The sequence below is a fragment of the Chelonia mydas genome, chromosome 4 (genome assembly GCF_015237465.2).
Source record: "Chelonia mydas isolate rCheMyd1 chromosome 4, rCheMyd1.pri.v2, whole genome shotgun sequence".
In the NCBI taxonomy this organism is placed as follows: domain Eukaryota; kingdom Metazoa; phylum Chordata; order Testudines; family Cheloniidae; genus Chelonia; species Chelonia mydas.
In genome coordinates, this window is record NC_057852.1 from 33730364 (window position 1) to 33744210 (window position 13847).

The 13847-nt window shown below is 39.9% G+C and overlaps 1 protein-coding gene across 5 annotated transcripts in view; it reads right to left on the bottom strand.

Moving 5' to 3' along the window:
- COL25A1 (collagen type XXV alpha 1 chain) overlaps window positions 1-13847 on the bottom strand; it is a 412520-nt gene that overhangs the window by 119956 nt on the left and 278717 nt on the right. For all 5 annotated transcript variants that reach the window (XM_043545532.1, XM_043545531.1, XM_043545529.1 and 2 more), the window contains exons 8-10: window positions 5713-5784; window positions 4704-4811; window positions 1186-1221 (exon numbers count right to left, since the gene is read on the bottom strand). In XM_043545532.1, coding sequence (XP_043401467.1) covers window positions 1186-1221; window positions 4704-4811; window positions 5713-5784 — 216 coding nt within the window. The remainder of the gene's footprint in view (window positions 1-1185; window positions 1222-4703; window positions 4812-5712; window positions 5785-13847) is intronic.

Consider the following 13847-nt stretch of genomic DNA (forward strand, 5'->3'; position numbering starts at 1 on the left):
AACAAACCCGCAGCTATTATACGCTTTATAATCAATGGGCAATCAGAAAAACAGAAGAGGGAAGGAGAAAAGAAATAAACTGATTAGAACATTGGGTGGTACTCTTTTTTCCTTAATCATTATCTTCAAATGAACAAGCCATAGGATTTTCTTTAACTGTTTTCCCAGCAGGACATTTCAGAGCCAAGACATTTCTTAGGTTCATCAGCTTCTAAGAATACGTGCCTATTGCCATCCAAAATAATCTGAAGTTTTTCAAGATAAAACAACACCATTTCTGCTCAAAACCTCAGAAATTCAGACTATAAGCAATCAAATTTGTGTCTGATTACTGATCCTGTTATCTTGCTAACCAGGGCTTCTAGAGATCCACAAATCCAAAAGGGCCATGGGCTGTGATTTGGTCAGCTCTCATAAGAGAATAAGGTTGGGCCTGGCCAGCACTGTGAGAGGAGACCTCAAAGGCCAAAAACCAGCATATGGACCACATATCATGTGTGCACCAGGCAGCAGTCACTCTTTCACCGGCTCATTGGTTGAAGTGGGGGTTAAAAATGATGGTACTCATGTTATTTCAAATTGAATGGGGTTAGTCTTCTTGATGCAGCAGAACACATCTATTCCCAGATCATTGTACTCATTAAAAATGCATTCCCTTGACTATGGAATTAAGGGCCAGATGCTCCCATATATGGGGAAAAAAACTCCTAGGGAGAAGAAGACCCTGTGAATTTCAGTGTGCAGCATTTCCTCTTTATTGTTGCATCAGCGAAAGGGGCTAGGACTGTCACCACAGAGCCAGGTGAGAGTTGGGCTCTCTAAAGAATTGGGCAAGAGGCAATAATTAAGCTTTGAAGGGAGGACATATATGGGGACTCCCTGAGAGTGGAGTATTGTGCAACTCGGCTGTCTCTTTCTCCTTTCCGTGCTACCAGCTCGTTGGGGTCCCCTCTGCTTCTGTAAGTTGAGAGAAGAATCTGGCCTTAAGAGTCAGCCTGTTGTGCATAGGAGATCTGTCATTCAAGTCTCTCATTAGAGAGGAGAATCCATACACTTTTGTAATAAAAAAGGGTTAAGCAGAACAAAATCATAAGACTCTTTGGAGTTATTACTTATGAAGAGAACATAAAGGTACTTTTTATAACTGTTTAGTGAACTGGAAACAGAAGAAATAAAGGTACTTACCATAAACCCTTGTTCACCTGGTTTTCCTGGCTCTCCCTTAAAAACAAATTGGATTTATATCAATAATGTTATTTACATTCACTCCCTACTTAGTAACATTAAAATGTCTATTAACTACATTATACCAAAATACCTACTGAAGCACGTGACAGCTGCAGGGACATATATGTTACTATGATTACTGGCTACTAAAATGGCAGATAAAAATCCTTCCTGGTAACATGATGGGCTTCAAAGAGTTGCTCGTGGTTTTTCAATCTTTCAATGGGATAATTCTCTTAATTCAAGAGCTCTTAAGTACCAAATATCCTGACTTCCAGTCCCCTGTTCTAATGAACAGACAACATTCCTTCCCAGCAAACTGCAGTTTTAAAGGAAAATGAAGTAATGTTGTTTTGCATATGTACCCTAAGACCTGCTTTTTGTGCATTTCAAAGTAATTTACAACTACATATTACATTCTCTGTTAGTAGGCTTATAAATGACTTTGCAAAGTAGGTGTTGTTGTGGCCATGTTGGTTGCAGAATATTAGAAAGACAAGGTGGATGAGGGAATATGTTTTATTGGACCAACTTCTGTTGGTGAATGAGACAAGCTTTTGATCTTAGCTCGGTGTAAGCTTGAAAGCTTGTCTCTCTCACCAAAAGAAGTTGGTCCAATAAAACATATTCTCTCACCCACCTTGTCTCTTTGCAAATTAATGCTTTGGCACATTACATAAACTGCTAAAAAAATCCTAGGCTTGATATTTTCAAAGCCACACTGCTAGTCTCTAAGGTGCCACAAGTCCTCCTTTTCTTTTTGCGGATACAGACTAACACGGCTGCTACTCTGAAAACTGCTCCTATTAATTTCTATGAGAGTTGTGTGGATAAATCCTATAGTTGGCTTTGAAAATCTCAACATAGAACTTTTCCAAATTCTTTCTCACACTGAGTAGGTCAAAAGAAGAATTACTGTTCTGCTGACTGATAGGAACCTTTTCATTTGCTCTTCAGTGGTAAAGAAGGCACTAGCTATTTTGTGTCACAAAACTGATGGGTTATATGTTGCAACAATCCTATTAGATGGAAAGGAAGCAAAGCAGAGCCAGGGTTGCTTCAAACTTTCTCAGAGCATGCTACTGGCACATGATTTAAATGATGCTAGGGTTTCAGAAGCACATTGTTGTATTCTGGGACATAAGTACTGAGAAAGCCCCAGAATAGCTGCAGTGAGACCTGATTTCTCACTCCATTCCCTTCTGAGGATGCATGCCGTACTGAAATTTAGGTGTTGGTGCAACTGTCCAATACATCCATTTCAGGTGGGAAGATAAGATAAGGCAGCCTCACCATTGGCCAGTTTTCTTTTAAATACGTGGAGTTGCAGAGGAGGGCAGAGTGCCGATCTTATTAATGGTTGCTCTAGTATGGAGTTTGCTGATGATGGAGGGGTCTGTGTCCTCTAGCCGTGGAATTCTGCAGTGTCTCTTCTCTTACACTCTCTAATCACTGCTTTGTTGGATGTGTCAGTCCAGTCCTGCAAGGTGCTGATTCTGCAAAGTCCCACGGACTTCACTGGGAAACCCACTTAGGCTTTTGAAAAATCCCACTAGGTGCCTATCTGCATCTTTCTAGAAACCTGAATACGTTTGAATATTTGGCCCTCAGGACTCTAAATAAAATATAAGAAAACACTGATGTTACATACACCTGAACTCTAGCTAAATGGTTTATTTACACAGAATGCTAGAAAAGGAAATGGAATAGTTCTCAGACATCCTAGCTTTCTCTGACATTGCCACAATGTCACTAAATTGTTCCATCTTTGGTGACCGCTTTGCCATTGGATAGGAAGCAATTTGTGCATCTGGTAAATAGTTGCTGCAGGTAACTATTCTTAAATGTTATTTTTTTTGTGCATGTCAACTTAGTGTTTGTTAAAAGTGCCGTATTGACTGCCCAAGGAACTGAAGGCCTTTATCCACAGGTATAGAGGAGTATAAGTGTAAGGCTTCATAGACTGTCCCATTAAAGTGCCTTCACTATGGCTTGCAAGGACTGTAAAGGTAAAAGGGCAAATCAGTCCCTGTGCCTACTTATTCTCATTCTGCTCCCTTTGCTTGAGAAGCAAACATCAAGTCACATTATAATCAGTCTTGCTCTCCATAATTGTTGACCTTCCCCAGCCTCTTGTGCATTATCCAGAAAAAATTATACTATTGGAGTCAGACAGCTGATTCTGATCTCACTTACACAACTGTAACGCAGGAGTAACTCGACTATGTGACTGGAGTTGTACCAGGGTAAGGGATATCAGAATGAGGTCCAAAGTTTTTTTTCCCCCGACAATGCAGGGATGGTGCATCACTGGCAGAAGTGAGTGGGTGGCTGAGATGAACCTTAAAGAATGGAAAGTAGCAGATGTGTACAACCTTTCACAGTGGTCTTCTAATCAAAGGTTTTTCAACCAAGGTTTTTTGGACTCAGACTTCTAAATGCCAAGTCTTGTTGGGTTTTCCAAAGAAGTTTTAACATAACAATAATAGTTCAGCTCTGTTATGTTCTATAATTTTATACAGTTAATATAATGTAGGATGAGGCACTCAGAATGAGACCAGAACATGATCTTGGATGTGTTTTCCTTTTGGTTTTACCTTTTACCCAAAAAAGGACTCTTTTGGAAAGGTTTATGTCTTTCTGCCCTGGCCCCACATATGAAATCATGAATTTTCCTTCACAATGTTGATTTTATGTCCCATTGGACTATGAAAATGGAGGGTGGGGGATCCCCTTAAAATAAACCTAAAGAGTTTAGTACGTCACAAAAATGTAAAATCATGAGCATTTCCAAGACTTGTTAAAAATAGGGCCAAGTGACTTTTGTATTTATGTTTTAATTTTAAAAAGTTTTGGCAGGCTTCCAACAACAAAATGCCAAAAAGCTAAAGGCCTGATTCTTCCTCCCAAACAAATGATGACTGTGAGTAGTGCCATTGAAATGTATGGGACTTTCTGAGGAGCAGTTTACCGCTCGTCTTGAGTATGGATGGCAGAATCAGGCTCTGGGAATAGCGTATAGAGTTTAACAATCTATTTCTTCTAACTTCATTTTTTTAAAATATTAATCATCATCAGGGAACCAGAAGTCAAATCAAACACACAATAACCTAGGTTCAAGTTTAGCTTTAAGTGAGAGGCTGTGTGGAAACATTCTCTTCTTATGTGCAAAGAGGCTGCTCAGCATTGCAATAATTAGAATATCAGGGAACAATTCAAAAAGGTCAGGAACCGGGGGAAACAATTTTCAGGACTGGGAGTCACGAGATCTGGGTGCTTTTCCTAGCCTGGCTACTTACTGACTGTGTTGCCATAAGTATGTCATATAACCTGCCTATGGCTCAGCTTTCTTATTGATAAAATGTGAATAATAATATTTCCTACCCCACAGGAGTGTTTCTGAGTTTAAATTTATTCATGCTTGTAAAACACTCATATACCACAGTGATGCCTCTATATCCTCTAGGCTAACTCACCGGTACTCCAGGCATCCCTCGGGGGCCATCTTTGCCAGTGTCTCCTGGAGGACCTCTGGGTCCTGGTGGCCCTGGAGGACCAGGGGGTCCAGCTTGTCCTTGGTCACCCTGAACAGGAGTCGACAAAATCATAATCAGAAGTTTGTCGTCAGATGTACAAAGCCCCACAAAAAGGCACCGATTTACCTACAATGAGTTCCTGATGGGTTGAAATAGCTGCTGTGAGCAGGATGCTTACTTAGATCATGGATGGAGATGGTCTTTAAACTGCTGCTTCATTTCTTATGGCAGAGATTGCACTTTGCCTCAGAAGACTAGTGTGCTGCACCTGTACAGTGCAACCAGCCACGACAGTCACAAAGAGTGAGGCTCAAGTTCCGAACTGCGTGTCCAATAGCAGGATTTACACTGCTGTTTAGTATAGCCTTGCAAAACTCTACTCACTCAGTTTCCCAAAGCAAGTAATTGATTTGGAAGAGCAGGTATAATTTTCACTTTGTGATCATCATCATGATCATAGATTCACAGCAAAGACTGAGTGAGTCGGTTTGTCTGAGAGTTGTTATATTTTCAAAGTAATTTTGCAAAGCTCAACAATCGAGCACTGATGGAGTTCTAAAATGATGCTGAAAAATAATTGCCTTGCTGAAAAGTTGCATATTATATTTTATCTTCTATGGTTTCGATACATTGATTTTGCAATAACTTAATTTACAAATTGTCAAAACGCATTTCTTTCCTTTAAAAAAATTAGCATTTTTATTCAGTTTCCAGAAGACAAACTACTGTAAGAGGCCTCATTGGCTGAATTTTAACTATGAACCTTTTAGCAAAGCTTTGTGTAGTTTCCACTGCTATTTTACACAAACACGTTTCACGAAAAATAGTTTGGCTCCAAGTCATTTTTCAGATTAATTACCCACTAAAAGAAGGCTAATGACAAAAAGTACAGTATAGAGTAATATTCAAATGTAAAGAAGAACCAGACTCCAGTGAGATTAAGCACTACCTTAATGAGGCGGCGTTTAATGAGCTGCTGATCAGCAGAGAGAAACCCATGATTGATTTTAGGAAACACCATCTGATCAGGCAGGTGAGGTCAAAGGTTGAAGTTCAGAGATGAGAGAGTTGAAGAATAGACATCAGAAGGCCCCAAGAAAGAAATAAAGATATATACATTAGATTTATAATAGCTAATATAGTATAAACTGGTGCTTGTGTCTGATAAAATCTGTGCCTTTACTTTTAAAGGAGTTAACATCTCGATTGACAGGATACAAGATAGAAGCTTTGTTACTTATGGATTGATTGAAGGTAACATAACACAAGTTTTCTTCCCAGCAATTCTTCTAGGTGTCTCTGAGTTCATCAACATTTTATAATCCTTGGAGTACAAAATCAGCACATTTCTCATATGGTAGTCTTTCAGCAAAGATTCCATAGACAAAGCACCAATTCAATTTTCAGTCAGATTTTCCAACCAGCATATTGCGCCATGAAGAATGGTGCCATTTTAATGATATCTGAAGTCCAGGCATACCTTGATTGTTTAAATCTTTCCTGTTTCATTTACACATTTTTCAAAGTGCATCTGCAAGGGTACAGCTTAAACTACTGGTGCATGACACATAATCAGAAACAGATCATTGAATCTGCTGATGCTCATTAGGTGCCTGATGTACAGTACTTTGACATTTCCCATACTCCTGTATGTCTTAATAAAGCACAATTATAACAAAACTTAATCTAAAAACCAAGAGTATGTGTGATGTGGACGTTAGGGTAGGTACTAACACACACAGAGCTGGATTCTAATCTCACTCACACTGTAGCTCAGGAGTAATTCCACTGGAATAAGTGGAGTTACAGCATGAAACCCATGTGTGGTGTAATCAGAATTAGGCCCATAGTAAGATGGCCCATAGTAAGATGGGCTAATTGGTATCCCATGGCAAAATTAACTATTCATGCGCATTCTTATGCTGATAGAGAGACCTGACTGAACTGGTACATGTCAGCCACAAACCTTGACGGTGAGGATCTGATTACTGTGCAGAGCAGCAACTGTGGGGAAGCCTGGCAGACCCTAGGGACACAACATAACATGGGACCAAAACAACACGACACAAAACATCACACAGACAATTTACTAATGGACAAACAGAACAAACACTGTGTTTAGTACGTCCCACTGCCTATCAACAGCTCTGTCTGTCACATGGGAAACAGAACTAGGTGTAAGCAATGTATCAGAGATTTGACTGATTATTTTGCATAAAGAATATAAAGGAATTTTAAAGAGAAAAGCCACCTAGCAGCATCAAATATTATTATGGACAATTATGAACATTTGACATCTGTTAGGCTACAGTTGGCTGTGGGGGTAAGCCATTTTCAACCAACATATGTTATAGTACTTTTGGAGAGGTATGTGTGCAAAGCTCTGCCTGGAGATCACTGCGGAACCTGAAAGACTGAGAGCAGATCCTGAAATGACTTTGAATTATTATGCCTTTAATACTCTGTTCAACATACGACATTCAGCACATACACTGACAGTATATACACAATAATACACATTGAACAATGGTCTCCTGCTAGATCAGGAGTAGTCAGATGGCTGAGTTCAACATTCTTGACATATACAGCAGTATCTCCACCTTCAGGACAAAATTCTCCTCTCAGATCCCCCATGGTGGATCTAGCCTCTCATATTCTACTCTCCCTGCATGTGCAGGACTCCCATCGTATTGAAGGAGGACGAGACAAATACCAGAACCAGTTGGAACCAGCTAAGAGGATGAGAGAGGTGAATTTTGCACCCAATTTATACTTTTCCAGTATTGCACTAAAGGGTGGGAGTTAGACCTGTTAACAAAGGAAAAAGGCCTCTCTCTCTTCTACAGTTGATAGGTATATTTTAAACAAAAACCTCTTCTAGCCTGTAGCACAGTATATTATCTAAAGCATCTCAGGGCACTTTTAGCCTGGCAGAGGCTGTAAGCCACAGCAGGATTTTTTAACCATTATGAATAGCTGAATACCACTTCTGTTTCACACCCCGCCCCCCTTTTGATCACAGTGATTTAAGATTTTTCTTTACAAATAAAGTCATAGGAATTTTTCTAATGCATGTGGCATTTCTCCAATGGTACATTTAAATCACATCTTAAGCACTGGGGTGTGACTCTCCTCTCACTTTGGTTTCATACCGAGGTACCTCTACTGACTTCAGTGGAGTTACTCCTGATTATAGCAAGCAAGCAGAGACTGACCCTAGTACTGTACTGCAACAGTACAAAGCAAACTTTATTGGCCTTGCTACTTTCTGCTACGTTGAGGGTATATAATTTTTGAAAGAACAGCATCATCCTCTTTTTATGTTTTTTAAACATGCTAAAAACATCTAAACACACACTGCTACCAAACACAGGAATGATGCATAATTTGGAAAACAGATGTATTTAATTTGCGTTTGTCTTATTATGGAATATGAGTTTAAAAAGTTATTAGATGGTAACATGCCAGAATCTTTACATCTGTGACTCATTAGCCCTACTATACACATGGTCCATTCCTTTCCTTGACAAAACTACAATCCTTATGTAAACAGGTACAAACAAAAAGCCAACAAAAGAGCTAAAACCTGAAGAGCAATGATAAATATTAAATCTCACGTACTAGAAAAAGGATAAATTGAAAATCTTCTAACGGCTTCATTTTTACTCTGTAGCTCTACAATTACAACATGATAATGCACACATTTTCATAGTTAGCTCTGAATATAATAGGCTTGAAATTTGGCAATTTAAAAAATATTAATGGAACCTCAGACCAGTGTTGATTTATTCCCTTCTGAATACGAACCAGACCTGTGGATGAAATAGAAAAGGAGATTTTGCTCTGAAAAGATTTTGCCATTCTGCTCAACTCAAGAGCTCTGAAAGGCTCAGGCTTGTGAAAATTTTGTACAGCCCTTTAAAAAAGGTTCATCTGGAGCTCTGCACATACCACTCCGGCATACTCAACCCCTCTGAAGCTACATCAGCAAAATAAGGAGTAGTTATCAAGATTGCAGCTATTTGTGTGTACAAACACATGAGGGCATGAGAGAAACTCCCTTTTTAATATTAGTTTAGGACCAGATTCTGATTTGTTCTCATGAAAATGTGCAGTAGTAGGGAAAGGCACAGATGCTTAAAAGCCAGACCTTTCACTCAGGGTAGCACGGAGATTGCTCCCTTCCTACTCCCATAGGGACACAAGGTGCTCCAAAAGCGGGTAGAAGGGAGTGAGGATAATGGTTCATCTCCCACAAAGTGTCCTCTGGAGCTAGCCAACCCTGCAAAGATATTAGGTAGAGCCCCATGAAAGTGAGCAGAAATGGGTACATAGTGTCTGCATGCCTGGGAACTCTGGGAGGCATTCCACCTTCTGGGGTTCGGGGAAGATGGTGCTAGTGCACGAGTCTCTCAAAATTAAAGGACATAAAAGATCTACCTTTTCCACAGAATGAATTCTCCTCCTTCTTTCATCCTTCTGCTATACATATAACCTTCAAGAGTTCCTAGATCTGTTTGATTTTTTTTTTTGTAACTAGAGCTGTGATCAGGGATGGATTCAAAGTTGTTCAGTGATGGATTATTTTGTTTAAGTTTTAAAACACACATACAAAGAGCACTCATCCCACGCTCTGCGTTCCCCTTCCAATAATTAGGACACCACAATAAGCAACAACTACACTGGACCACTAAGGTTCATCGACAATCACAGTCTGAATTCATTTCCATTCCAGAACTCCAGTAGTTCACAACATCCAAATATGCACACTGTCACACCCCCTCATCCCAACCCCTCCACAATAGCCTAAGCAAAACGAGGAGCTTTGGAGCATGCCCACAGCCATGGAATTGCACAATGCATAGGGCCCTGCTTACCAATTTGGAAACATACATCATGGCTGTACAGTCCCATTTGACACCTATAGAGGAAACTGAAGAATGTTAGAACTTTCTGATGCTTTTTCTCAGAATTTTCACTCCAATGTAGTAACTGTTCCTCTTATATCCATCATACTGTAGTCTAACTTCTTCAGTGGAGGAATTCCCACCAGCAATCCCAGAATACACTCTGGTGGGAATACAATACACTCTGCTCAGTGTGGCAGTTTACATAAGGTCACAACTTCTTTAAGATATTTTAAAAAAACCATCATAATTTTACTGCTGTATTATAAATGCAGTAACATTATGAAGTCATTATTACGAGCTTTATATAATGCTGATGCATATACTGTATGTTGACTGTTGGATTTGCTTATTATGGTAAATGTGACAAAGTCTTCATCAGTGAGACAAGGTGGGTGAGGTAATATCTTTTACTAGACCAACTTTTGCTGGTGAAAGAGACAAGCTTTCAAGCTTACACAGAGCTCTTCTTCAGGTGACCTGAAGTAAGCTTGAAAGCTTGCCTCTCTCACCAACAGAAGTTGGTCCAATAAAAGATATTACCTCACCCACCTGGTCTTGCTACTATCCTGGGACCAAACACAGCTACAACACTGTATACAAAGTCTTGCTTAGGCTTTTCCTTCTGACCTGTCAATAAACCCATGCTGCACAAGCTTACATGTTCCTGTGAAGACATGGTAAATGAGACAGGAATTACCACCTGCTGCTCACTTGCACTTCCTAAGATTACAACCAGCTGCTGCTATTTCACATCAAATCACACAGGCTTCAGGCCAGAGTGATTCTGACACTCTTTATGGCTGACTTCCCTCCCCCACCCACCCCCTCAAATTCTAATTAATCCCTCAGACCAAGTGCCAGTCCTGCAGCTAATTATTGTACCTGCCCTGGGGAATACAGTGTCCTGTATCACTCTGTCCTGTGCCACAGACTTCTCGGCAGGAGCTCTTTTATACAATCTCTTTCATCACAACTGCTGCTTTCTCCATCACCAGAATTCCGCTAACTTACACAATGCCCTGCAATGAATGACAAGGATGGGGGGGGCGGTTCCCATACACAATAATACAACACAGAGCTTTAATTTTAATGTATTATGCCACTGTTAAGAGTTCATATCACCTCAATAGAAACCTGATATTTAGCAACTAGCACAAACTAATTCTGGCTAGAGATGGGTCGTTACAAAATATTATTTTCTATGATCACTATACTTTCATACCAGACTCTGATTGAGCTACTTTGTTTTTAGCATTAGATGAATTTCCCGTAACACAATATCCTCTCCAGAAATAACTCAATTACAAGTATATTCTAAGTGGGAACACGTTAATGTAAATTGCAATCTAATTGCCTACATAGTAACTCTGCCACAGTCAGGCATAATAGGAGTTCCAATGAACAATCTCAACCTGACCTACATGAACTATCCTGTCTAAAGACAATGTCTCAGAGCCAATTCAGCTCCCACTGAAATCAGTGGGAAAGAATCCTGTTGACTTCAACAGGGGTTGGATTGGCTCCTGTGTCTGGTTTCATCTGCAACCCTTATCAAATTGCACTCCATTTCTGAGATGTGAACTGAATTGGATAGGCTTCAGAGTGGTAGTTGTGTTAGTCTGTATCAGCGAAAACAGTGAGGAGTCCTTGTGGCACTTTAGAGACTAACAAATTTATTTGGGCAAAAGCTTTTGTGGGCTAAAACCCACTTCACCAGATGCATGATCTGTTTTTGCTGAATTGGACAGGATCTTAGTAAGCAGAGGCCTCCTTCCTGGACACTCTGCTCAAAATTTGCAGTCCTGGCTCATTCTGTTTCTATTCATTTCATACTGTAGTATCTGAACCGAGAAATGGCACAAAGTGCATTTAGAGTATTTATTAGAGCTGGGTGAAATATTCATAATGAGTTTTATTTGATCAAATTTGTGTATTTGAAGTGTGTAGTACTTCATGGTAATTGAAAGAATTTTACAAAATGTCAGCATTTTGAGGTGATATTTTGTGTATAATATTTTTCACAACCTTGAGACTAGCATGGGCGTGTTTGTGCATGCAGTGGAAATCACGTTGAGAGAGCCTTCCTTACTCCTGCCCTCCTTGCACCACTGGCAAGGAGCCTACTACAAATTGAAGACACTGCCCCCAACCGTTAGACCAGACATGCCAGCATTCTAATATAGGGGAGCAAGTACACTGAACACTTCCCCACCATGTCACAGCTGCAGCTGCTCTCTCCCATGGCACCCCAGGGCCATGACTTAAAAGGCATAGTCTGGCTCTGGGTGGTTGTAAAAAATAAATAATAATAATCAAAAGGCACTTCTGTGAATTTTGAAAGAAGAGATTCCCCAAGCCCACATTTTCTAATGGATGAAACATATGGCGGGCAGTCAGGAGAACTTGAGTTCTGTTCTAACCTCTTCTACTGCTTGCATTCGCTGCGTGATTTTCCACGCTGCTACACTACTTTTACGGGGGTGTAACTCTACTGAAATGAGTGGAGCTACAATGGCATAAAACTGGTGTAGCAGAGTGGATAACTAGGCCTATTTATGTAGGTGGTAAATATTTTTGATCCCATTTTACGGATAGGGGAACTGAGACTCAGAGAAGTTAAATTACTTGCCCCATGTTTTACGGTAAGTCACCATGAGAACCAGAATGGGCCCTAGCCTCTCTGCACTTCACTAGAGCCCAGTGTCTCCCAGACAAGCCATTGAAACTTTCTAAGCTTCAGTATTGACACCTAACAAAGATACTGAAGATAGTTTAAGTTATTCCTTTATTTACATATGATGAGACAATGCAAAGATTAAGGGCTTGTCTACCTGGGAAGTTATACCACTATAGAGTAGGGTGTGAATTTAAATTGCTATATAGTTATACCAGTATTACCCCCTGTGTGGACACATTTATTTGGAATAAGAGTGGCTTTTTGTGGTTTAGCCTAAACTACTTTCAAAGAGACATAACCAACATCAGAAAAAAGATCTCTTCCGTAATACAAGCATCCACACAGGGAGTTATACCACTATAAGTATAGTGGTTTAAATTCACACCTTACTTAACACAGTAGAACCTCAGAGTTACAAACACCAGAGTTACGAACTGACCAGTCAACCACAGACCTCATTTGGAACCAGAAGTACACAATCAGGCAGCATCAGAGACAAGAAAAAGCAATACAGTACAGTACTGTATTAAAGATTAACTACTAAAAAAATAGAGAAAGCACCATTTTTTTTTGCAGAGTAAAGTTTCAAAGCTGTATTAAGTCAATGTTCAGTTGTAAACTTTTGAAAGAACACCATCATGTTTTGTTCAGAGTTCCAAACATTTCAGAGTTACGAACAACCTCCATTTCCGAGGTGTTCTTAACTCTGAGGTTCTACGGTACTGATATAACTTTCCATGTAAACAAGCTCTAAAATTACTTAATCTGAAAAGGAGAAGAGCTAGAGGGGACTTGATTTTGACCTGCTAAATTATGGCAAGTGTAATGAAAACTAATCAGTTCCTCTCTTAAACAGACAAAAAAAGAATAAGAGGACACTAGGTGAAATTAATGGCCAGTACATTTAGAACAAATAAAAAGAAACACTTCTTTATGTGGCATATAGTCAGTCAGTGAAGCCAAGGAGGTCATCAAGACAAATATTACAATGTGGCTGGATTAGATAATTTTATGTGCATTCAGACTGTATAATTTAGAGCTATGATAAGAAAGCTGCATTGGGGCATAAACTAGTTGCAAGCGGGGTTCACAAAAAATTGCTGCATCTCACCACTAATTACCATACATTCTTGAGAGTTTTCATCATCTCCTAAAGAACTGGGCGCTGGCTACTGACTGAAGCAGGACCCCAGGTTAGATGAACAAAGGGTTTGACACGGTCCGGAAATTCCTACTCTGGGGACTGAGACTGTTCTGACGGAAATTAATGGAACTTCACCACTGACCTCAGAGGGGAGAAGAATCAGGCTGCTGGCTGGAAATACATTACAAGGTGGTTTTGATGCAAGGTAACGACTAGTGATTTATTCTTCAGCCTCTAATTACTATTTTCTGATTTGTCATCAGAAAGTAAAGAGTTGGACTAGACCCTGCACCTATTAAAGTCAACAGCACTCGTCGGCATAAAAAAACCACCCTGTGCATGGCATAAGGTAT